General features: G+C 40.9%; 1 protein-coding gene across 3 annotated transcripts in view; it reads left to right on the plus strand.

The window, feature by feature from the left end:
• Positions 1 to 26,648, plus strand: part of M1ap (meiosis 1 associated protein) — an 83,402-nt gene that overhangs the window by 18,308 nt on the left and 38,446 nt on the right. For all 3 annotated transcript variants that reach the window (XM_006505368.2, NM_033079.2, XM_011241141.2), the window contains 2 exons: positions 2,752 to 2,937; positions 16,601 to 16,769. In XM_006505368.2, the coding sequence (XP_006505431.1) occupies positions 2,752 to 2,937; positions 16,601 to 16,769 (355 nt within the window). The remainder of the gene's footprint in view (positions 1 to 2,751; positions 2,938 to 16,600; positions 16,770 to 26,648) is intronic.

Below are 26,648 nucleotides of genomic sequence, written 5' to 3' on the forward strand. Positions count from 1 at the left end.
ATCCTGCCCCTAACTTGTCTATAGGAATCCCTGACCTTAGTCCAATGCTTGGCTATAAGTATCTGCATCTGTCTCATTCATCTGCTAGTAGAACCTCTCATAGGACAGCCATGTTAGGCTCCTGTCTGCAAGCACAACATAGTATCAGTGATAGAACATATATGGGCTAGTCCAAAGCACCCCCTTTCCTGCACATATGTATCGGAGAATTGCTCTGTGTGGCCTCAGTGGGAGAGGATGAGCCTAATCTTGTAGAGACTGGATGCCTCAGGGAAGGGGGATTTGGAGATGGGGTGGATGGGAAGAACTCTGTGAGGGGGGGCAGGGAGGGGCAACATTTGGGATATAAATTAATAAAAATGAATAAATAATTTTTAAAAACCTTAATCCTGATCCACAGGCAAAGAGAGTGAGACTGGGTCTGGCATGGTCTTTTGAAACCTCAAAGCCCACACCCAGTGACGCACCTCTTCCTAAAAAGTCACACCCCCTAAGCCTTCTAATCCTACCAGACAATTCCACTCCCTGGTGACTAAACATGCAAATATATGAACCTCTGGGGGCCATTCTTATTCAAAGGTTTTTTCCTCCTTCCTTACCTTACTGATTCTTGGAATTACTTCAAATAATGTCTCAGATCTTTAGCACACATTCTTTTTAATTCATACATCCGTACAAGTATCATTGAACTAGAATCAGATTAAATTACATTGCTTCCTTAAGAATCTGTCTTTAGTTACAAACTATAGAAATGATCCCTGATACTCACAGGAGGAAATATGGAGACAAAGTGTGGAGCAGAGACTGATGGAAAGGCCATCCAAAGACTGCCCCACCTGCGGATCCATCCCATATAGAGCCATCAAACCCGAACTTTATTGTGGATGCTGGGAAGTGCTTGCTGACAGAAGCCTGATAACGGCTGTCTCCTGAGAGGCTCTACCAGAGCCTGACAAATACAGAGGAGGAAGCGCGCAGCTAACCATTGGACTGAGCTTGGGGATCCCCGATGGAGGAGTTGGAGAAGGGACTGAAGGAACTGAGGGAGTTTGCAGCCTCATGGAGGGAGCAACAGAGCTCCCGGGGACTGGGCCATCAACCAAAGAATACACATGGAGCAACCCATGGTGCTGGCCACATATGTGGCAGAAGATGACCTTGTTGGACATCAGTGGGAGGAGAGGCCCTTGGACCTGAGGGTGTTCAGTCCCCCAGTGTAGAGGAATGCCAGGGCCAAGAAGCAGGAGTGGTGGGTTGGTGAGCAGAGGGAGGGGGAGGGGATAGGGGGTTTTTGGAGGGGAAACCAGAAAAGGGGATAACATTTGAAATGTAAATAAAGAAAATATCTAATAGAAAAAAAAGAAAGAAAGAAAATACCCAAGGGGGGAAAAAGAACACTTGCAAAAAGAAAAAAAAGAGGAGGAGGAAGAGGAGGAGGAGGAGGAAGAGAAGGAAGAGGAGGAAGAGGAGGAGGAGAAGGAAGAGGAGAACTGGTCTTTATAAAGGATGGTGAGGAGAACCATGAGGTCACTTCACTTGTCCGGGGTTTACTTGTTGGCTCCTTAAATTAAGTGAGATTCTCTTCTTCACTGAAATGCCCCTGAGGAATGGATTCAATAGATCCTTATCAATTATAAAATGAGAGACCACATCACAATTCTTGTTTCAGGAGAAACATTTTTTGTTGTTGTTTGAAAGATTGTCAATATATAGCTCCAAATACCTTGAACTCTAATAATAGCCTGAACTCTCAGTCCTCCAGCCTCAGCTTCTTGAATGCTGTAATACCAAGCTAGGGAAACATCATTCTTAAACAGAGAATCTCTTAGTGACAGACTAAGAAACCCAGATAGTATCTAAAGTTAGCCCTCTTAGACTTCCAGTTTGAAGATCACCTAAAGTAAAACTATAGTCATGGCCTGGACACATGGCTCAGCAGTTAAGAGCACTTGTTGCTCTTTCAGAGGACCCAGACTTGGCTCTCAGCTCCCACACAGTGACTCACAACTTCAGATCCAGGAAATCTGGTGCTCTCTTACAGCCTCTGAAGGCACCAGGCACACACATGGTGCACATTTTAGGTGCAGAGCACTCATACACCTAAAGTAGTTGCAAAGACCTTTCACTGAACGTGTAACTGAATTATCACGTTTCCTTCCCTGTTTCTGATAAATCCACAGCATCTAGGATTTTTAGCTGCATTCTTCCTTCTGATTTAGAGAAATTTTAGTGCAATACTTAGAACATGATTGACATTCTGTATGTGTCAGTCAGACATACATGGTTTTAGGAAGGAGAGGAACTCCTAAGGAGTTACTGATGAAATAAAACTGCCAATTAGTCAAAGCCTGAGTGTTTCGTAGTTTTGTATCTATTGATATGATAAACATCATGACCAAAAACATTTTGGGAAGAGAAGGGTTTATTTGGCTTACACATCCTAATCAGTCTATGACTGAGGGAAATCAGGTCAGAATTCAAGCAGGAGGAGGGACCACTGAGGAAAGATCCTCACTGGCTTGCTCCCCATTGCTTGCTCAGCCTGATTTCTTATACAACTCAGAACTCCCGACTCAGGGTTAATCAAGAAAATGTCCCCACAGACAAGCTAACCGGCCAATCTAATGGAGGCAATTCCATGACTGATGTTTCTTCTTCCCAGGTGACTCTAGTCTATGTCAATTTGACAGAAGCTAACCAGCATACTGGGTTCCTAAAGCTTTGTGTCTTTGCTTCACTTTCTCTCTGCAGCAAGTGAGAGGGAACTTCATTAGGCTGCAGGCCTGCATCTCGGAGCTTCGAATGTTACAGGTAGAAGGTTGTCACAGACCACCTCACGCCTTACTACCCCTGGCAATAGAAGATGGGCTCCAGCAGTTCAAACAGTACAGCAGTCACATGGCCTCAAGTGCTGCTCAGCCCTGGACTTCCCTGGAGGTAAGAGATGCTGCTTTTTAGGACGTGAAGTCATCTCCCCACCCCCATCTCTGTAGTGTTACAGTATTTATTAACCTTATGTTGTTCTGTTTTATATACATTGAATATCATTTTTAAGATGAGATGTTCAGCTAACATTATTTTTCTATCCCATTACCATTTTCTTTTCTCCTAAATTCTTTTTCTTTTCTTGGTGAGTACGTGTGTGTGTGTGTGTGTGTGTGTGTGTGTGTGTGTGTGTGTGTGAGAGAGAGAGAGAGAGAGAGAGAGAGAGAGAGAGAGAGACCCCAGACCTAGAGTTACATGCAGTTGTAAGTTTCCCAATCAAGTACTGGGAAAGAACACCAGTAAATGTATTTTATTTTTAAATTCTTACTTTATTTTCAATTATGTGTATGTGGGTATATGCATGTGTGTGCAGGTGCCTGCAGAGACTAGAAGCACTGGGGCCCCTGAAGCTGGGGTTATAGGCAATAATGAGCTGTCTGCTGTGGGTGCTGGGAACCAAACCCGGGCCCTCAAGAAGAACAGTACAGGTTCAGAACCACGGAACCATCTCTCCTGCTCCAACAAGTGCTCTTAACTGCTGCCACCATGTCCTCAGTGTCACCTACTCAGCTCTTAATATGCAGAAGGGCATCAAGAGAAACTGGAAAACAGGGACCAAAGTGAACTCTAAGGAAAAACTGAAATAAAAATGAAATGTAAATACACCTGCCCAGGACATTTGGAGTTTGCAGGGTAAATGTTAAGTTCCCTAAATTGGCTCTGTTTTCTATCTATCTGGGTACCCTTAAAGCCAGACAGGGAGGTTCACACCTGTAATCTCGGCACATAGGAGATTGAGGCAAGGCTAAACCAGCACGGGCTATGTGGTTCCAGGCCAGGCTAGGTTACTGAGTCAAATCTTATCTCAAAAAAGAGCCCAAAATAAAGAAAAAAATTGTAATTGTCTTTAATCAAAATTTTACCCAAATTTACTAAATTTTCTCTGGGATTAGCGAATGTCAAAGTTGATGCTATTCTGATGCCATGCTGAGACAATCATAAAAATATAGATAAGTTATGGGTGGATACTCCACGGGTACATTCGTGTGTGTGGGTTAAAATATTTGAGGGACCTCTGGCTGCAGACAGAAGAGTTGGAAAATAATTGTGTTAATTTCCCATTGCCATTTTCACACGCTAGGAAGGTGGAAGTTGCCACTTTGTCCCAACAATTATGAAAACACTTGCAAAGTCAACAATTCCCTTTAGATGCCTAGGAGAGGCAAGGTTACAACACAGGGCAAACAGCTGCCTCCAGAATCAGACAGACTCACAGCACACTAAAGCAAAACCTCCATGGCAACCACTGCTTGGGTAGGAAAACCCAAACATTAGTAAACGGCTAAAAGCTAAGTCTCAACATTTAAAACTCCAAGGGACGTCCTAAGGCCTCACACACTTCTGTGAGCTCCAAGTCTAAGAGTTCAACCAGACCCTTAAGAGGAAATTCCCTTATGACTCAAACCTGGATGGCAAGGGGGTGGGGCAGGAGAGAACAGGCATTCTGAAATACACTCAACGGTTCTTTTTCATAAGTTCTGTGGCCAGGAGAAACTAGTTAAACAGAACCTAGGGTTTGAACTGACCTAACTCACCTGAAGGACAAGAGAGAGCAAACTCAAGCTAATTACAGCCTTCCACATAGAGAGGAATGATCAACTCCAGCCCAATCGAGTCCCCATGCTCTAACCCACTCCAGCCCAGTCAAGTGCCCATGCTCCAACCCAAGGGGAAGAACACACTGAGAAACACTGTGGAGTTTGTATTTGAGTAGCAGCTTCTCTTGAAGACTAGGAACAAATAATCACATATCAATATTATTTTACGAACTTGTTTTGGGGGCTGATGAGTTGATTGAGTGGGTAAGAGCACTTGCTGTTCTAGCAAAGGACCCAAGTTCAATTCCCAGCACCCATATAGAAGCTCATCACCTTCTCAGACACCAGTCACACATGTGGTGCCCAGATGCTCTCGCAGGTGAAACACCCACACACATAAAATCATAAAAATAAATCTTAAAAAATGTTTAAAAACTTGATTACGCGAGATTTTAAAAACTTATTACTCTTATTATTTGAATAGAAAATAATAATAGTAGAGAATGTGTCCTTTCACACAAATACCACATTTGTAAAGGCCAATTACAATAACATCTTTGACCCAGTGGAACCCGTCTATCACAGAAGATGACAAGCGGAATAAAAGGCAAGACACACCATTTGAAGTTAGAATAGGTATTAGACCCAGTCATGGCAGGTATGCTAGAATTATCTGACTGTAGAATCTATTTGTTTGTGTGTGTGTGTGTGTGTGTGTGTGTGTGTGTATTTGTATGTTATTTATTTTTGAGACAAAGTCACACTATGTAGCCCTGGATGACCTGGAACCTACAATGTAGACAAGGCTGTGCTCATATTTTTGGAAATCTTCTTACCTCTGCCTTCCAAGTGTTGGCATTATAATCATGTACCAACATACCTGGCACTTGACTGTAGAATTTAGAGAACAAGGATTGATAGCTAGCAGAGAACAGGGCACGGTGACACATCCCTATAATTCACGGCAGTCGTGGCAGATCCACAGAGCCACCACAAACCAACCTGATCTAAGCAGAGGCAGCTTGAGGCCTGGGAGGACAACCATTTCGAGCTAAAATGGCAAACAGTAGCCCAGGCATAACCACATCAGAGCCTTAGAGTTTAATCCAAGCTGAGGCTCCCAGCACTGGGGACAAAGTATCTCCATGAGTTCAGGCCAACTTCATCTACATAATGAGTTACAGGCCATCCAGATCTAAATTGTCAGACTATCTCCAAAACAAACAAACAAACAAACAAATCAGAAATCCAACTGTTCGTAACAAGAATGTGTAACAAACCAAGCTTGGGAAATTTAATCAGCCAGTACACATGAAACAGGCATGGATGGGAACTACCCAAATTCTAGTCCATGTGGAGGGCTGGGGCTGGAAAATGAGGATGTGCTGACATCTACTGGACACCAAGAAAAACTCAACCCAAACGGTTATACGTGTGTACTCCACTATTCACAAGGCATGCCCACCCCGGGAATCTGGTTTTACGGGTTTGAACTGGACCTCTAGCCCTCAAATCCTGTCAGTTTGCTACAGAAGCTATCACAGGGAAAGGAGGAACTCAGTAGTATCCTGTTAAGGAAGAAATGCTGACTAATGTTATATAAAATGCATATGATACATGGGACATATTACATAATTCATGTGGAGGGTCATTGAACTCAGAAGTTTGCACGTGTTGGGCAAGCACCATGTGATTTTTTTTTAAAGATCTTTGGGTTATATAAGTATCTCTTAATAGTTTTTTTTATATTGCCTGATTAGGTTTCATGATTATTCTGTGTTCCCACACTCGTCCTATTGTGGACTCTCTCTCATTCCCTCCTCTCTTTTTCCCATGCCTTCTCCCTTTACCTCTTAGATATAATTTTCTGTGGCTTCTTTAAACTGTTGATCCTTCTAATATCCCAGCTTCATCCTCCCATGTGTTTTCTCAGTTGCTCTAACCTTGATCCCTGTCCTTCCTAGGCCTGTTTCCTAGCCTTAGTAACTAGTAGCTTGGTGCGCACTGCACTGTCCTTGTTTCTTTGTATCCTGATAGTTATTAAAGTTAGATGACTGTTTTTAAATACTATGATATTTACATAGTGTGGTGGCTTCTACAGTTCATAGTCTACTCTTGGAGTGGTGTAGTGGATGGTGCCCGACACCCTGGCACAAGGACTGGGGATTCAGCTACTGAACCACACCCCTCACCGTGGGAGGGAATGACAACTCAGCTTCAACACCTCAACTGGAAAAATGCAGCTGACCTTTTAAATCCAACCAATGGGTTAACCCTAAATGCACAAGTAACAATGAAGAAATACAAGAGACATGAAGAAATCAAGGCAATGGGACTCCTCTGGAAAATGCCAGTTCTCCAGTGAGGGATTCAGTGAAAGAGAATTAGAGGAAATCGCACACACAAAAAAAAGTTAAAAGAATAATCAGAGGAATGTGTAATAAATGGAAGAAGCTCCTAATATACTTCTAAGTGAAGTCAAGGAGCATCCAAATAAGCAACAGACCACGGAGATGGTCCACACCAACTCTTATTGCATCATTATCCACAGTAGCTAAATTATGGAGTCAGTCTAGATGTCTCTCAACAGAAGGATGCATGACAAGGTGATATATGTTCACAGTGGAACTTTGTTCAACCATAGACAAGATAACCTCTTATTGCATCATTTTTAGGAAAATGAATGCATCACAAGATTATCTAAGTGAATTAAGTCAGATCCAGAAGGACAAAAGTCACATTTTCTCATTTGTGGGTCTTGGACTTTATACAGATATATAAAATCATATGCATACATGACATAAAGTAATAAAGTAAGAACAAAACTGACTCATGAAATGAAGAGGACTAACAGGAATGAAAGGGAGGAGCAAGGGTTAGATTCAGCTTCTTCAAAATCATTCAAAATAAAAAGATGATAAAATGAAATATCTAGTATTAAGAGGAAATAATTCATCAAGCTACAATTTGTATGAAATCATACTTGAGAAGGGTGAGAAGAAGGACAATAATATCGGTTAGAAATGTGTATCTATAGCCAGGTGGTAGTGGTGCACACCTTTAATCCCAGCACTCAGGAGGCAGAAGCAGGCAGATATCTGAGTTTGAGGCCATCTTGGTCTACAAAGTGAGTTCCAGGATAGCCAGAGCTACGCAGAGAAGCCCTGTCTCAAAAAAAAAAAAAGAAAGAAAGAAAGAGAGAGAGAGAGAGAGAGAGAGAGAGAAGAAAGAAAGAAAGAAAAAGGAAGAAAGAAAGGAAGGAAGGAAGAATTCTTCTGACTCCACCTTCCAGGTGCTGGGATAGTAGTCATGTGACACAATGCCTGGCTCAAAATTATTATTTTAGCATGATTAAACTACCTGTAACCTAGTATAGTGTTATTTGAAAGTTGACTTGGATGGGTCACGAATATATTTAGGGTCCATCAGTCACCCCACAAACCACCAAAACACCGATCTCAGACAAAGGTGGTTTATTGAACGCACACCCTGAAAATGATTGATCAGGATTGTAGCTGAGGCTATGGCATTGAACATCTTTTTCTGTCAGCTTATAAAGAAAAGAAAAGAGGAGAGGAGAGGAGAGGAGAGGAGAGGAGAGGAGAGGAGAGGAGAGGAGAGGAGAGGAGAGGAGAGGAGAGGAGAGGAGAGGAGAGGAAAGAGGGGAGGGGAAAGGAAAGAGAGAAGAGGAGAGGAGAAGAGAAGAGAAGAGAAGAGAAGAGAAGAGAAGAGAAGAGAAGAGAAGAGAAGAGAAGAGAAGAGAAGAGAAGAGAAGAGCACAAAAATCACAATGAGCTCATATTAGGAAGTGTTGCCTGGTGGTCAGCTCTGACTTAAGACAGTCATATTGACCTTTAACTTGATGGGTCCATCCTATGTAAAGCTTTGTGGAATTTCTTAAGATTACCAAACCTCATACAGAACATACAGAACATAACAAGGTATGTGGTCAGCATGACCCTGCTCTGAGACAAGCTATTTTTCTGTGTCAATGACTGACTGGCAGGCGTTTTACAGAAACAATATGAAATATCTGGCAGGCAGCCGGGCAGTGATGGCGCACGCCTTTAATTCCAGCACTTGGAGGCAGAGGCAGGTGGATTTCTGAGTTAGAGGCCAGCCTGGTCTACAGAGTGAGTTCCAGGACAGCCAGGGCTACACAGAGAAACCCTGTCTCGAAAAACAAACGAAAGAAAGGAAGAAAGGAAGGAAGGAAGGAAGGAAGGAAGGAAGGAAGGAAGGAAGGAAGGAAGGAAGGAAGAGAAAAGAAAAGAAAAGAAAAGAAAAGAAAAGAAAAGAAAAGAAAAGAAAAGAAAAGAAAAGAAAGAAAGAAATAGCTGGCAGGCATGGGTCAAAATGGCTATAGCTATGCTGGAGGGGCAGACCTCAACATATATATATATATGAGACATATATATATGTCTCATATATATATATATGAGACAGGGGGAGAGAGAGAGGGAGAGGGAGAGAGAGAGAGAGAGAGAGAGAGAGAGAGAGAGAGAGAGAGAGAGAGAGAGAGAGAGAGAGAGCACCAGCCTAGGGGCTAAAACTAGGAAAGAAAATGAAATTTTAGAAGCTGCTTAACTAACATGAGAAGTATGGTAATGTGGCTGAAGGTAGAATGTTTGCCAGGCATGCAAAAAACCCTGGGTTCGATCCCCAGCAGAGCAAAGACAGAAAGGGAGAAGAGAGAGGGGAACATGAAGCAGGAAAAAGGCTGTGTGAGAGGCATATACAGTAGTGATAGTGTAGATCACTCAACAGTGTCAGTAAGGACTGAATGTCAGTAACTAAGGAACACTCATTTAAAAAAGAATAAAGAATGGACTGAAAGAAAGATTATGTTTTGTGTACAAAACATCCACAGAATTAAGCTCAGCCAATAAAAGTGCTTGCTGCTCAAGCTTGAGAACCTGAGTTGGATCTTTGAAACCCATAGTGGAAGGAGAGAACAACTTCTGAAAGCTGTCCTCTGACCTCCATTCTTGCACCGTGGCACAAATGCATGGACACACGCCAATAAGAAATAAATAATTTAATTTTTAAAAGAATTGCCCCAGGCTGGAGAGATGGCTCAGTGGTTAAGGGCACTGACTGCTGTTCTGAAGGTCCTGAGTTCAAATCCCAGCAACCACATGGTGGCTCACAACCATCTGTAATGAGATCTGGCACCCTCTTCTGGTGTGTCTGAAAACAGCTACAGTGTGCTTACATATAATAAATAAATCTTAAAAGAAAATTAGTTTAAAAAAAAAGAATCCCATATTAAATAAAAGATATATAGAGATTAAAAGTAAGCGTGTGGAGAAAAACACGAGTCAAAGCAAGAGGAGTTGTATTACTTTCCAGCAAAGAAATATCAAGGTGCATAAAGTCATCCGAGGCAAAGAAGAATATTACATAATGATAAAGAAATCACTTGTTCCAAATGGCATAACAATTCTTTTTTATTTATTTTTTTGGGTTTAAACAATTCTTTTTTACTTTTTATTTTTTTGGTTTTTAACAATTTAGATTTTTAAATATTTATTTATTTATTTATTGTGGGGTATAGTAGTGCATACCTTTAATCCCAGCACTCATGAGGCCAAGACAGGCAGATATCTGTGAGTTCGAAGCCAGCTGGTCTATATATTGAGTTCCAGAACAGCCTGAGCTTCACAGTAAGACCCTGTCACAACCTCCCCCAAAATTTATTTTATATGTATGGGTGTTTTGCCTGCATGTAAGTAAGTCCACTACTTGCATGCTCGGTGCCTAGAAAGGCCAGAGAGGGTGCTGAATTCCCTGGAACTCTATTTACAATGGGTTATGAACCAAGCCAGATCCTCAAAAGCAGAAATGAACAGACAGCTCCATGTGCTTACTGGAAACCTCTGTCCTCTATCAGGAATAGACAGATCCCAGAGGCAGGAAAATCTTTAAGGCACAACTGAACTCATTCATCAAACCAAAGGATACAATCGGCATCTATAGAATAAGTCGTCAAAAACAGACAAATGTGTAGTATTCTCAAGCTCAAATGGAACATGAGCAAAGGTTGACCACACTGTGGGCCATAAAGAACTCCCTCACAGGGCTAGTGAGATGACTCAGCCGGTAAGAGCGCTGAGTTCAAATCCCAGCAACCACATGGTGGCTCACAGACACCTGTAATGAGATCTGACGCCCTCTTCTGGTGCATCTGAAAGCAGCTACAGTGTACTTATGTATAATAATTAATAAATCTTTAGGCTGAAGCAAGCAGGGCCACCTATGGAGTGAGCGGAGTTGAGCAGAGCGAGCAGAGGTCCTAAATTCAATTCCCAACAGCCACATGAAGGCTCACAACCATCTGAGCAGCTACAGTATACTCATATACATAAAATAAATAAATAAATCTTTAAAAAAAAAAACAAAAACAAAACTCCCTAGCAATTTCAAAAAACAAAAACTATTTAACGTCTGCTGTCAGAACACAGTCGAATTAAACTAGAAACCAGTTCCATGTGTGGTGACACGCACCTTTAGTCCTAACGCTCAGGAGGCAAAGGCAAATGGATCTCTGTGAACTCAAGGGCTGTGTAGAGAGAGACCCTGCCTCAAAACATACATACATACATACATACATACATACATACATACATACATACATACTCAAGGATTATTTATATATAGCTGAAAAGGTCAAACAACAACAACACACACATACACCATTAAACAAGGTGGGGGATATTTTGAACTAAGAAAAAAATGAGGATGACTGGCTCTTGGAGAGGTGGCTCCGTGGTTAAGAGCACTGGCTGCTCTTCTAGAGGACCTGGGTTCAATTCCCAGCATCCACATGGCTGCTCACAATTGTCTGTAACTCCACTTCCAGGGGATGTGACACCTTCACATAGACACACATGCAGGCAAAGCCAATGCACATAGAATAAAAATAATTAAATCATTAACCAAAAAGAAAAAAGAAAAACATAAAAACAAAGTTTCTTGAAATTTGTGGAACACAGTAAAATTCAAGTATTAGAAGGAAATAGCACTGAATCTATATATTAGAAAAAATGTATATTTGATACTCTAGGTTTCCACTTTAGGAAACTAAAAATAGATGAGAACATAAAACCCAAGTAAGCAGAAAAAGAAAAAAATAAGGATAGAGTAGAAATCAATGAAGTTGAAATTAGAAAAGTAAAAACTGGCTTTTTGAAGTGATCAATAAAATTGATAAAGCCAAAGTATGAGAGAGAAGAGAGGAGAGAGAGAGAGAGAGAGAGAGAGAGAGAGAGAGAGAGAGAGAGAGAGAGGAGATACAAAATGCTAACATTGAAAATTAAAAAGAAGACATCGCTACAGATCCTATCACCTTAAAGGGTAATAAAGGAGTACTTTGAATAACATCATACCTACAGACTGGGAAAGAAAAAATAAAACACTTTTTCTTCAAAAGATACTCAAAATAATTAGCAGCAAAACCCATCTGAAAACAATAAGCAATTATAAGAAGGTTTCAAGCTACAAAATCAATAATACAATACAAAAGTCTGTCATTCTCCTATATATACACCACAATGAACAAGAGGTATGTGAAATAAATAAACACACAATATGGTTTGGCTTGGCTATGCATACCTATAATCACAGCACTCTGAAGTCTGAGACAGGAGGATTGCTCCCTGGGCTACACAGTGAGTTTGAGTCCAGTCTGGGCTATAGAGCCAGACCCTGCCATCAGAAAAGTAAGTAACAAAATAGAAACACAGTGTTGTTTATTATAACTCAATATAAAAGTCTATGATGAAAACACTAGAACTCTGGTGAATAAAATCAAAAACTGTGGGAGTTGTGGAGATAAACCTGGTAGAGGAAGAAGTGGGACCAAGAACAAGGAGCCATAAGCTCCTTCAACTCATTGAAGAGTCCTGATCTACTGTGCATGGTGTATGATCTAACATGGTTCATGGCACACTGGTGAGACAACACAAAGGACCCAACACCAGGGCAGTGGCTGCTTCCTCTGTCTTCACAGAAATCTACCCAGGGGATTGGACCCTCCCCTACAGGCTCATGGACAGGAGAGTCAGATATGGCTAAACAACACAGGTTGCACCTCATTTTGCCCTTGAACACGTAAGCATACCCTACTTGGCTAAAAAGCTATATATAAGCTTATTAATAAACAATAAAGTTAGATCTGCACTCTGATGCTGGTTTCTAGAGTCTGAATCCAAGGCATCTTTGTGGGCTCCATCTCCACTCCCCCCCCCACCTCCTGGTCCATGTTCCCACAAAGATACATGGGGAATTTCTATGTTTGTGGATAAAAGGCTTAATATTATTATCAAAATGTCACTCTATGGCATGAGCTATAGATTCATAGTAAGCTTATCAGAGAACTGTTTTGTGTATTTGAAGAAACTGATTCTAAAATAGATTTGAGGTCCTGGGGATGTGACTCAGTGATAAAACTATGTATGTAGAAAAAGAAAAGCAACCCTAAAATTCATATGGAAACACAAATACCCCAGATAACTAAAGCAATCCTGAGCAAATAGGTGATACTGTGGACATCACAACACCTACCTTCAAACTGTAACCATAATAACAAAATAGCATGTTACTGGCATAAAACAGACATGTAGACCAATGGAATGTAGTAGATGCTTTAGAAATAAATCCACAGAGCTACAGCTATTTGATTCCAGACAAAAACATATATTATAGTAAAGACAACTTCTTTTTAAAAAAAAATGGTGCTGAGGAATTTAAATACAAACATATTGAAGACTAAAATACTATCCTTTTCTCTCACCCTTTACAAAAATCAACTCAAAATGCATAAAAATCTTCATGTAAGACCTAAAATATTAAAAGTATAAGAGAAAAATGAAGGGGAAACATTTCAAGATCAAGGCCTTCACAATTATTTTCTGAGAAGATTCTAATAAAGAACTGATAAACAGGTTACATTTAATTTAAAGGCTTTAGCAGAACAAAAGATCAGCAGATAAACAAAATCAGAGAAAATCCTTTCTAGCTAGTTATCAGACAGGTGATAAATACCCAAAATATATAAAGAATTGGAGCTAGAGAGATGGCTCAGTGGTCCAAAGAAGTGGGTTGATTCCCAGCACCCACTGATATAAGTATCTGCAGTTCTAGGGAGTACAATAGCCTTTTCTGGCCCCTGAGGGCACCAGGCACAAAAAGTGGTACAGAGACGTACAGGTGGGCAAAACACCCATGCACATAGAATCAAATAATGCTGATTTTAAAGTTGAAAAATATCATACACAGAAATTTTTAAATAAATCTTTTTTAAACATTAAATATATAAAGAATTAAGGTTAAATGCAAATAATCCAAGCAATAAGCCAATGAGATGAAAAGGCACTTCGAATGAAGGAGTGGGGCTAAAGACCTTAAGAGACGCCTCACCCAAGAAATCATACCAATGGCAAGTAAGCATATGGAGAGATGATCTACATAGTGTGTGATCGCAACAGGAAGTAAGCCAGCAAGTGAACGCCACTACACTCCTGTCAGAAGAGCCACAGTCCAGAGCACTCATGAAGCCAAATGCTGACAAGGATGTGGAATAACAAACTTTCATCTGATACTAGCAGGAAGACAACTTGATGTTTCTGCAATAGTTAATGTTATCACCTAGATAGAAGCTAGAATTACTTAGGGGACAAACCTCCAGTCATGTCTAAGAGGAAGTGTCCAGACTGAATTAACTGAGGGGAAAACTCATGCTAAATGTGGACATGGCACCATTCCATAAATGGAGATCCTGGACTAAATAAAAAGGAGAAAGCAAGCTGAGCACCAGCATCCACCTTCTCTCTTTCCCGACTGTGGATATAGTAAGGCTAATCACCCCATTCTTCGGCCACCATGCTTTCTCCACCATCATGAGCCGTATCCCTTTGAACTGTAAGCCAAAATAAACCCTTCCTCCCTAGAGTTGCTTCTTGTTGGGTATTTGCTCATAGCAATGAAAAACATAACTGATAGTTTCTTCCAAAATGTAACAAAAATTTAACACACAATCCAACACTTACAGCTCTTATATTTACCTAACGGTGTTAAAGACTATGCCCACACACCAATATGTTTATAATTAAGCTCCATCCATACTTTCCAATCTTGGAGCAACACTTTTTTTTTTATTTTAAGAATTTTTATTTTTTACTTTTGAGACTTTCAAGCATGCATACAATGTGCTTTGGTCAAATTCACCCCCACTTCCTCCCCTCCAATTACTCCCAATCCCCATTACTGCTCGTCCCTCCCAGCTTCATGTGATCTTTTTAAAAACAAAATGAAAACCTGGAGTTTCATTTAAGGTTGCTTGTATGGTCAAGGATGCGGGACCATCTGCTGGAGCATGGGCAGCCTCTTGGGGGCCATATCTCAGAAGAAGACTGACAGTAGCTAGAGGTGGGACTTTATAAGTCCCTCTCCTGTCTGTGCTGGGATTCCAATGGCTTGATGGCTTGACCTTGTGCAGGTTTTGTACATGCATTCACAGCCACTGAAACACAACGTCTCTCAGTAGATGAACAGATAACACATTGCAGTCCATCCAGACAATAGAATGCTATTCAGCACCTAAACTAATGAGCTATTGAGTCACAAAAAAGCCATGGAAAAACCTTAAATGTACATTACTAAATAAAGGGAGCCAGTATGGGGGAAAAAATGACACCATTTGTGATTCTAAATACTCAGTACCCCGTGAAAAGGCAAAATTATAGAGACAATAGACAAGGTGACTGGTGAGCTAGGAATATAGTTCAGTAGTAGACTCTGTGTCTAGCAAAGACAAGGCCCTGGGCTCAATCCCTGGTATTGAAATAGGAAAGAAAAAAAAAAAAGGTGTAGTGAGTGGGATGGGCAAATAAGCACAGAAGATTTTTTTAAATGCAAATATTCTTTATTCTTTATAATCAGTCTTCCATATATTTAACAGTTTGAGGCTAAGATTTTTAAGGAAGTGAAACACCTTGTATGAAAATATGTAATAGGTTAATGTCCCTTTAGAATGTACCACACTAAGAGCTTGTCCAAACATAAACTAGGGGTTTAAGATTAATGTTATTTGTCAATATATATGAATCACTTGCAGTGAATACATTAACCTGGTAGAGGAAATTAATAATGGAGAATCTACGTCTGTGTGAGGGCAGGGACAAGCATCATTGGGCCCTACTTCTCAATGTTCCTGTGAACCTAGAACTATTCTACAACACTGAAGTATTCAGAAATCATAATAGCAATTGGACTTTCATCTACATTTCTCTTTGCTAATTAAAAACATCTGCATCCAAAATAATTGCAAGTGCAATTGTCTTTCAGAGTCTCAAAATCCAGGGCAAAACTGATAATTAAAAACATTCATTTCGAGGGCATAAAAGATTCTAATTACACACAAATGCCTTAATACTTCTTCAATTCTACATTCTGGTCAAAGGTTAAGTACAGTTTAGAGTCAAAGGAAATGGTTCCATGCTAAGAAAACTGAGAATCCATGTGAGAAGGCTACACATGGATGCACTGTTGGGAGAAGAGCAACTGGCTCTCTAGGACGCAGTGTACATGCATGAGCGGAACTTAAGCTCCTCTAGTCTCCTGGGAAAGCAAAATATTCCGAGCAGAGGAAATGCTACCAGTGGTTTTTTTAATTAATAAAAATGTAAAGAATGAATAAGAAAAAGACTAGAACACATGTATGGCTTCCCAATGGTCACTGTCTAGACACTGTCTACTAACTGTTTGGAATCACTGTACTGGAATGGACTTGTGTGGGTTTTCTGTCCCTCTAGACTCTATCCCATGAAATTTGATTTGTATCACTTCTTAACCTTTTGATCACAATCAAATGAGATTTTATTTGTAAGTTATACTTAAATCTCTCTTTCTTTGTACTAAACACACCAGCTGCTACCAGAGACAACAGATTGTATGTTCCTCAGTCTGAATATCATGAAAAGCAGGTATATTGATTATTTTCATGGATTTCATTTTAGATTACTGTCCTGACTTCTCGGCCTGGAAAAGAAGTGGTCAAAGAACTGGAGGAAGGGTTGAAAGATATAAACCTACTTAGTGTCAGAAGACTGCAGGTGGCTGAGGTCACAAAAGGCATCCAGGAGCGTTCAGACTCACCATCTCCTACTGAAGAACCCAGCAATGATGGTAAGAGTTCTTGTTGCTGTTTCTTGATCTAGCAATCCTCCTGCCTCATTTTTTTCTTTTATGTTGAGACTGGAGCAATTAAGATCACTCATTGGCCTTACAGAGGATTCAGGTTTAGTTCCCAGCACCCACATGGTGGCATGGAGCTGTCTATAACTCAAGTTCTAGGGGGTCCCAAGCTCTCTTCTGGCCTTGGTGGGTACTGGATATGCACATGGTACACAGACATGCATGTAGGCAAAACACCCATATGCGATGAAAATAAAATAAGTAAACAAATTAATTTTTTAAAGGAAAAAAAAAGTAGGGTATGGTGATCCACACCTGTAACTGAAGTATTTGGGAGCTGGAGGCAGGTTGGATCAGAAGTCCATACCACGTACCAAGTTTGAGGCCTTCTTGGGCTACATGAAACCGGGAGGAAGGGAGGGAGGCAGGGAGAGAGGGAGGGAGAGAAAGAGGGAGAGAATGATCCAAGTTTTCCGAATTTTGTAACAGAAAGCACTTAGAAGAGTGCCTGCTACAGATAAATGCCATGTCCTGATATTAAGAGTAGAATAATACAAGTATTTGTAATGCTTTTAATATACCTGTTACTGAGAAAAATTCAAATGCTAGTAATTTTTTGTTTTATTAAAAAATAAATGACCATCAAAGTACTTTTCAGCTTAGAAGCCTCTCGTGATCCCATAACCTGTTGCACTACTCTCCCCATTGCACAACTCTCCCTGTGGCACTACTCTCCCATTGCACTATTCTCCCCATTGCACAACTCTCCCTGTGGCACTACTCTCCCATTGCACTACTCTCCCATTGCACAACTCTCCCTGAGGCACTACTCTCCCCATTGCACTACTCTCCCATTGCACTACTCACCTTTACTTTTGTACATTGCCCTCGGTTGTCCCGTCACATTTACGCTGCATAGGCATACTCTGTGTTGTTTCTTGTTTTCATCCTTGAGTTTAGCCCCTGACTTGCCCTGCTCTCTTCCTCAGTTCTCTCTGCTTCTCAATCCTCTCTCTCATAAGTCGGCAATTTCAAAACTCTTACACAGTTCTCATGACCCTCCTTTTCTGCTTTTTATCTATTTTTGCTCCTTTTCACTTTTAAAAGAAAATGAGCACGCATTGGCCCAAGAAAAAAGATATAAGGGAAACCTGTGTGCTTTTTATAACCCTATTTTTTTCTCTCTTTGTGTGTGAGCCAATGCCTGTATCTACAGCAAATTCCTAAAAATCTTAATCGATTTAGGATCTTGTAAACCCTGCTTAATTAATCTCACCCAAAATTAATCTCATAGAGGAGCCATAATGCATGGGAACAATGTTGCTATCTTCTTTTAGGATGTGTGTGTGTGTGTGTTGTCGTTGTTATTTTATTTTTCATTTGTTATTAGTATGTGTATTTGCACATGTGTGTACATATGGACACATGTATGTGGAAGTTAGAGGACAACTTTTGGGAGTTCATTTTAGCTTTCACCTTGTTTCAAAACAAGATGCCTCCAGCTTCTGCTGTAAAGTATACTCCAGGGTAACTGGTGTGTAAGCTTCCACAGTTCTCCTGTCTGCCTCCTAAGAATGCTGGGATTACAGATGGCAAGCCATGTTTTTCCCTGTGTTCTAGGGATCAAACTCAGGCTGTTGGCCTTGGGAGGCAAGTGCTTTTACCATCCTGAGCTATGTTTCACTGCAGAAATCAAAGTTTGGCTTTCCTGTTTGCTGCAGTGCTTGAGATCAAAGTCAATACCTTGCACCAAAGCAAGCATTCTACCGCTGAGCTGGATCTCTATCTAGCTCCTTAGGAATAAGTCTTGAGCGCTGAGAGATGACTCAGTTAAGAGTACTTTTGCTTGTGGCAGTCTGAATGAAAATGGCCCCCATAGGCTCATATATGTTGCAAACTTAGTCCCCATTTGATGAATTGTTTGGAAAGGTTTAGAACTGTGACCTTCTTGGAGGAGGTGTGCCAACGCCAGGCCTTGTCTGTCTGTCTGTCTCTGTCTCTATCTCTCTCTCCCCCTCTCTCTCCCTCTCCCTGTTGCCTGTGGATCAGGATATAAAGCTCTCAGCTGTGTTCCAGTGCCATGCCTGTTTCCCACAGTAATGGTCATGGACTGACCCCCTGAAACTGCAGGCAAGCCACCAATTAAATGTTTTCTTTTATGAGGTACCTTGGTCATGGTGTCTCTTCACAGCAATAGAACAGTAAGTGTGACGGTTTGTATATGCTTAGCCCAGGGAGTAGCACTATTAGGAGGTGTGGCCTTGTTGGAGTAGGTGTGTCACTGTGGATGTGGGCTTTAATACCCTAGTCCTAGCTTCAGCCAGTCTTCTCCTGAATCATACCTGCCTGGACATACCTGTATGGGCATTGCCATGCTCCTGCCTTGATGATAATGGATTGAACCTCTGAACCTGTAAGCCAGCCCCAATTAAATGTTGTTCTTTATAAGACTTGCCTTGGTCATGGTGTCTGTTCACAGCAGTAAAACACTAATTAAGACAATAAGACAGTGTTCTTCCAGAGAACCCAGGTTTGGTTCCTATCACCCACTTTAGGCAGCCTACAACCACCTTTAAATACAGCTCCAGAGGCTCCAAGGCCCTCTTCTTGCTTCCTCGGGCACCCATATACATATGGCATACATTCACATAGTCACATACATATAAATATTTTTTCATAAAAGAAAGAAATCTTAACAGGAATACCTGTCTTAGTTACGGTTTAATTGCTGTGAGGAGACACCATGATCACAGCAGCTCTTATAAAGGCAAACATTTGATTAGGGCTGGCTTGCAGTTTCAGAGTTTTAGTCCATTATCGTCATGGTGGGAAGCATGACAGCATGCAGGCAGACATGGTACTAGAGAAGGAGCTCAGAGTTCTACATCTGGATCTGCAGGCAGCAGAAGGAGATTGTGTGTCACACTGGGCATAGCATGAGCAGAGGAGACCTCAAAGCCTGCCTCACAGTGATATGCTGGGGATTGGTTCTAATGCTTTGAGTTAATCCAGCCCCCCAAATTGGGAATCTGCATGTCCAAACACAGAGGGCCCTTGTCCACAACTGGCTTTTGATTGATCAATAAAGAACCAATGGCCAATGTCTGGGTAAGAAGACTGAGGCAGGACTTTGAGATTTGCATGGGCTAGGAACTGGGAGAAAGGGAAGAAGCAGAGATCACCATGATGGGGGAAGAAGAAAAACCAGACCTAAAGGCCTGCTGATGTGTGAGAATCAGGGAAAGTGGCCACATGGGTCACTTCCCCAATTGAGTTTGGAGTTGCAAACATGAAATACAGATTTTTAAAACATATTAATTCAGGAGTACCAGAGGGGAGTGTTTTCTAGCAGCAGAGCAGATTAGAAAAGCCAACCATTAAGCTAGTCAAGGCATAAAAATTAACTGGCGTGTGTGTGTGTGTGTGTGTGTGTGTGTGTGTGTGTGTGTGTGTGTGTGTGTGATTTGAGAATCCAGAGGGCTCTGGTGGGTGGCTGGGAGCACAGCTTGCTGGGAGCACAAAATAATTAGCTAAATGCATCACTACTGACACACTTCCTCCAGCAAGGCCACACCTACTTTAACAAAGCCACACCTCCTAATAGTGCCATTCCCTATGGGCCAAGCATTCAAATGCATGAATCTATGGAGGCCATGACTATGCAAACCTTCACAGGTACATATTATGGGACTTCTTGGGGGTGTTTAAAGCTTCATTGGTGTACCTTAAAGAAGTTATATTTGGATGGAAGGAACATGATGTTAGATAAAATATCAATATCATTAGAACAGAATTTAGTTCTCCCCAAAATGACCTGCTAACTGATTCCAATCAAAATCCTATCAGAGTTTTTTGTTGATTTTGTTTTGACTTGGTTTAGTTTTGAAACAGGGTCTCACTGTGTAGTTCTGGATAGCATGAACTTGTGGCAATACTCCTGCTTCAGCCTCTTGAGTGCTAGGATTACAAGTCTGTACTGCCACGCCCAGCTTCATTTGTTGATTTTATTCTGAGGCAGAGTTTTGCTTTACAAAGCCTAGGTTATGTGTAACCTAAGCTGCCCTAAAAAAATCACATTCTCCTATGTCAATCTCAAATGCTCATCATAAATGAGATTACAATTACTATACCTAGCTCACTTTTTAAAATTAATCTGATGAACTAATCCCATGCAAAGTGTATATGCACTCACACGCTCATGTGCATGTGCACATTGAAATTAAGGTGCATGTTAAAGCCAAGGGTGCAAAGATGACTCATAAAGTTGTTAAATAAGACAGTATTGGAGGGGCTGGAGAGATGGCTCGGCTGTTAAGAGCACTGACTGCTCTTCCAGAGGTCCTGAGTTCAGTTCCCAGCAACCACGTGGTGGTTCACAACCATCTGTAATGGGATCAGATGTCCTCTTCTGGGGTGTCTGAAGACAGCTACAGTGTACTCACATAAAATAAATAAATCAATCTTAAAAAAAAAGACAGTACTTGGGCTTATCATATGCTCAATCACACATCCTTTGTTTCATATGCATGATGCTCTGGGTTTAACACACAGCACTGCAGAAAATAATATGTAGTGTCATACTGACACAGGAATAGACCATTTGTCCTGTCCAGAACTTATTACTGAGCCCAGAAGCAGAAAGTCACATGAAAACATAATGTGTGGTGTGGCTGCCATGGAAAAACAATGAAAATAGATTAGTGTAGTTACTAAATCATGCTGGAACGATCATTGATCCTTCAGGAAAAAAGAGAAGTTGGATCTCTACTTTATAAAACCTAAATATGAGAGAGAAAACTTTTAGAAGAGAATGTATAAGAAAAAACTTAATGACTGTAGGTGAGGAGAAGGAAGAATTTCATATGAGACACAAAGTCTGCTAGCTACAGAAGACTGAAGAAGCATCCCTATAGTAAAATCAGAATTCCTGTTTGTCAGAAGACACCATGGAAAAGGGAGTCAGAAAAACCACACCTACAGCTCTCACTCAAGTAACCAGCGAGAAGTTGCTGTCTGGAATGCAAACGTTGTAACATCATCATAAAGTGGAGCACCACAGCTGAGAGGAACGATGCTCATGAATGTTTATACGGGGGGTGGGGGGTGTTGGGGGGGTGGGGAGAGGCAGGCCACTCATGGCATATAGAAGACTGTGCTTCTTACAAAGCTCCAGGAAGTTAAAGCAATGAAATATTACTTAAAGCAGTAACCTTTTTAAAAGAGAAAGAATGATAAGGAAGTTCAGCATAGCAAGGCTTCCTCTGAGGAGGAGGGAAGAGCACACAGACATGTCGTGCTATTCATGACATTCTGTATCTCAAGTTAACAAAAGAGATTCATGATGTCTGCTTATGGCTGAGCTTTTAGAGCTTACAAGGGCACACCTGATACGTCTTCATTTGCATACGATAAAATTTTTATACTAGTCTTCTAAAGAATGGATAAGTAATAAATATGCCAAAACTCGGGAGGTCACAGTGATCAATATACTTTGGCATCCAGACAGCATCTGTCCAGGTTGACAACCGTCTGCACTGATTGGGTATGTGAGTCTTGAAGCAGTTACAAATCAGCTTAACGAGGCTGTCAGCGAGCCTACAGTTCTCAGCCGTGTACACAAGGATATCAGGTTCCTTTGCTAAGTGCTCACAAACCATCTGTTTAAAATTTCCTCCTAGAGTTTACCAGGGATCGATGTCAAGATCCTTGGAAAGGCAGCCTATCCACATGTGTTCTCAGGAAATACCAAATGTTAACAATCCAAACAAAGAAGATGGAGATTCATTGCTCCTTAGAAGAGTCCAGAAAGAAGTAGGGGTAGGGGATTGGAGGGTCCCCTCTGTACTTTAAGCAGTTGTCAGACTCTGATGTCTTACAAAATAGGCCAGATGAGCAGCTGCGCATCGAGTTTGTCTTGGATAACTGCATTAAAGTCGTTTTCCTGTGGCATTAAGTCTAAATTAGAAGCTCTGTTGTGTTTGCTACCTAAAGATTTTTAACCCAGACAGACATGTGTTTCATTAAAAGAAGCCGTGATCTCAGAAAAATAGCATCCCCTCCTTTTATACTTAAATGAAGTGATAGGAATTTAGCAGCATATCTGAAATTACTTGAAAATGGCGATTTTTTAAAGTTTGTTCTTGCCGGGTTGAGGAATAGTCTACATACCAGAAGTTACATGCATTCAACATGTACAGCTCAGTGAGTTTTCACAGTCCTGTACCCCTACAGATCATCACCCCAGTCAAGATATAAAATCCTTGCATTGTGCTCAAAGGCCCCTCCTCCCCTACACACACACACACACACACACACACACACACACACTCAATCCCACCCTCCGCCCTTTACTTCCCATTTTACAAAAGTAGAATCATACTATATATATATATATATATATATATATACTTTTGTGTCTGACCTTTTTCATTCAGATGTTGAGATTTGTCCATGGTGTTTATAACAAGTCTTTATTGTTGAATAGTAATATTTTACATAAATAATTTGTTTAACTATTCACCTGTCAATGGACACTTTGGTTTTCTATTTTTGACTATGAGTAAAACTGGTATAAATGCCTACACACAGATCTTTCCAGGCATGGATGCTTTCATTTCTCCTGAGTCCTTATCATTTATCTTTTCTAATACATGTACTTTCAATTCATTTGTGGATTTGTATTTAAAGTATATTGAGCCAGGCATGGTGGCAAGGCCTTTAATCTCAGCACTTCATAGGCAGAGGCATGTGGATCTCTGAGTTCAAGGCCAGCCTATCTACAGAATGGGTTCCAGGACAGCCAGAGCAACACAGAGAGACTCTATCTTGAAAACCAATAAGAATAAGAATAAGAAAATTTGGGCTGGTGAGATGGCTCAGTGGGTAAGAGCACCCGACTGCTCTTCCAGAGGTCCGGAGTTCAAATCCCAGCAACCACATGGTGGCTCACAACCATCCGTAACGAGATCTGACTCCCTCTTCTGGAGTGTCTGAAGACAGCTACAGTGTACTTACATATAAATAAATAAATCTTTAAAAAAAAAAAAAAAGAATAAGAAAATTTGTTGTAGACAACATATTATTTATTTATTCTGATAACCTCTAAGTTTTACTTGGAATGATACTCCATTAATAATTATTTAAGTGTTGATATGGTTAGTTTCATGTCTATTGTTTTATTCTGTTGTTTGTTAATTCTGTTTGATTGGTCTTTTTTTCTCCTGCTTTCCTGCCTTTGAGGGGTGTTCAAATATTTGTAAGATTTGGGGCTAGAGAGATGGCTCAGCAGTTAAAAGCTTTTGATGTTCTTTCAAAGGACCCAGGTTCAGTTCCTGCAGCTACAACAGGTGACTTACAACCACTTGTAACACCAGTTCCAGGGGGTGTAACATTCTCTTCTGGCCTCCAACATCACCAGGATACATGTAGTATACACACAGAGACACACACATACATATAAGTAATTTTTTTTAATTTAGCTGGGTGTGGTGGTGCATACCTTTAATCCCAGCACTCAGAAGGCAAAGGGAGGCAGATCTCTGTGTGTTCAAGGTCACCCTGGTTTACATAGTGGATTCCAGGCCAGCCAGGGCTTCATAATGAGACCCTGTTCCCCCAAAACGAACAAAAAAAGACATAAAAAACCATTTAATTCTATTTATCAATTGTAATTTAGCTATTCATTTTTTTATTATTTTTAGTGGCTTCTCTGGAGGGTTACATTTTGTCTATTCACAACCTAATTAGAGTTAACATAGTATCCACCATAGGACTTTAAATCTATATTTTAGACTTTTTATAGCCTACTTAGAATTAATATAGCAGGGCTGGAGAGATGGCTCAGCAGTTAGGAGCATTGACTGCTCTTCCAAAGGTCCTGAGTTCAAATCCCAGCAACTACATTGTAGCTTACAGCCATCTGTAATGAGATCTGACTCTTCTGGGGTGTCTGAAGACAGCTACAGTGTACTCACATATAATTAATAAATAAATCTTTAAAAATTAATATAGCACAACTTCATGTAAAATATAGAAACTTCAATTATGTAGGTCCATTTATCCCATCTCAACCATATATTCTTTTACTTTGTATGCTTGGGGTGGGGGGGGTTGTTTGCTTGTTTGTTTTTGAAACAGGGTCTCATAAAACCCAGACTGTATTTGAACTCCATATATAGCTGAGGATAACCTTGAACTCCTGCCTCCTGTTCTGCCTCTCTAGGGTTATATATACACTATTCTTTATGCTGTAGTTATCATATGTGTTCAGTGCTGGGGCTGGAATGGCAGATGGTTGTGAGCGACCATATGGGTGCTGGAATTGCTCTTAACTGCTGAGCTGAATTTCCAGCCCTCGGTCTTAAATCCTGGACCCTCCATCTTCACCCATAAATATTTGCTACTTCCACATTTCCCTTGGATACCATGTCCTTCCCCTTGAAGGACCTTGGTATTTTTTATCTCGAGGGTTCTGGCAGTGACAATTCTCACTGCTATTTATCTGACAGTGTCTATTCCACCTTCATCCTTGAAGCAGATTTGTCTCGCCATATAGAATTATAGGTCGCCTGGGATGTTTCAGTAATTTAAAGATATTCCCCTGCCTTCTGGCCATCCCTTGTTTCTATCTAAAAGTGACAGCCCTTAAGTCACTTCCAGCTATCTGGAACGGATCATTTTTCTGACTGCTTTTATGAAATGTGCCTTTATGTTTGTCTTCATCAGCTTGATAATGATATAACTGCATAGATTTCTTCTAATTTATCCTGTCTGGAGATCACTAAGCCTCTAGAATCTACATACTTTTCTTCCAGATCTGATCATTTATTTGTTACTTTTAAAGACTTATATTTTGACTGGACTCAGAAATAAAAGCTCTGAATAAGGATAGCCTACGTCTTTTGGCAATCTGTTCCTGGTGTTTTTCTTTGCTTTCCTTCATTCCCTTGGCCAAAAGTTTAGCAGATTCTACAGACTTCTCCTGGGCTTTCTCAATATATTGTTTCTTCCCAGCGATATTTTGCATTTGTGTTGCAGAACAAGGGAAGTAGCAAGACTGTGGTCTTGGGTGCTTTGGTCCCGGCCTTCTTCCCTTCTTTGTTCAAGAGCTTTCTGACAGTAATACACTGGCTGGCATTATCTTCTTTAGAGAGCCTGAAAAGAAAGGATTCGGCTAGCTCCTCTGATCACCAACCACTAAGGGATAGTAGTAGCTGTCAGTCTAGGAATAGCCTTCTCTCCCTTTGTGACAACGACCAAGTTGAGAACTCAGGTTAGACTTCCACCATACATCTGTGGCCAGACTTGGGCTTCCTCTCTCCAGCTCTCCTTGGTCTGTAACAAGAGTGCCCCTTTCTCAACAGCTGCTGCACTCGGTCATGAGTCAAGAAATCTCGCTTCATGAGAAAACCTTGTTTGTCGTTCCCACTGCTCATTAAGACAACACAGTCCGTCTACTCTTCACCCAGAGCATCAGCAGCTCCTTATGTGCCCTGCGCTGCTCGTAGAAAGTACAAAGTTGGCATTCATCGTCCACTTCAAAGTGTTTTTCCGTGTGTTTCTGACAGCTGGTGATTGGGAAGGAAATACGGTTTCATTTTGATTCAGCTGATCACTGAGGAGGCTCCAGAAAAAAAAAAAAAGACCTCGAGTCTAGATGCTTTATTCTTCTTTTTTATGACAGGGTCTCACTGTGTAGGCCTAGCTGGCCTAAAACTCAATTTGTTGACCAGACTAGCCCCAAAGTCACAGAGATCCATCTGCCTCTGCCTCCCAAATACTGAGGTGGGTTAAAGGTGTGCACCACACACCCTACCAATCCTATAAACTTAAACCTGTAACTTAAGTTCTAAAACTCTCTACCATTATTTC

The sequence above is a fragment of the Mus musculus genome, chromosome 6, assembly GCF_000001635.26.
Source record: "Mus musculus strain C57BL/6J chromosome 6, GRCm38.p6 C57BL/6J".
Taxonomy (NCBI): domain Eukaryota; kingdom Metazoa; phylum Chordata; class Mammalia; order Rodentia; family Muridae; genus Mus; species Mus musculus.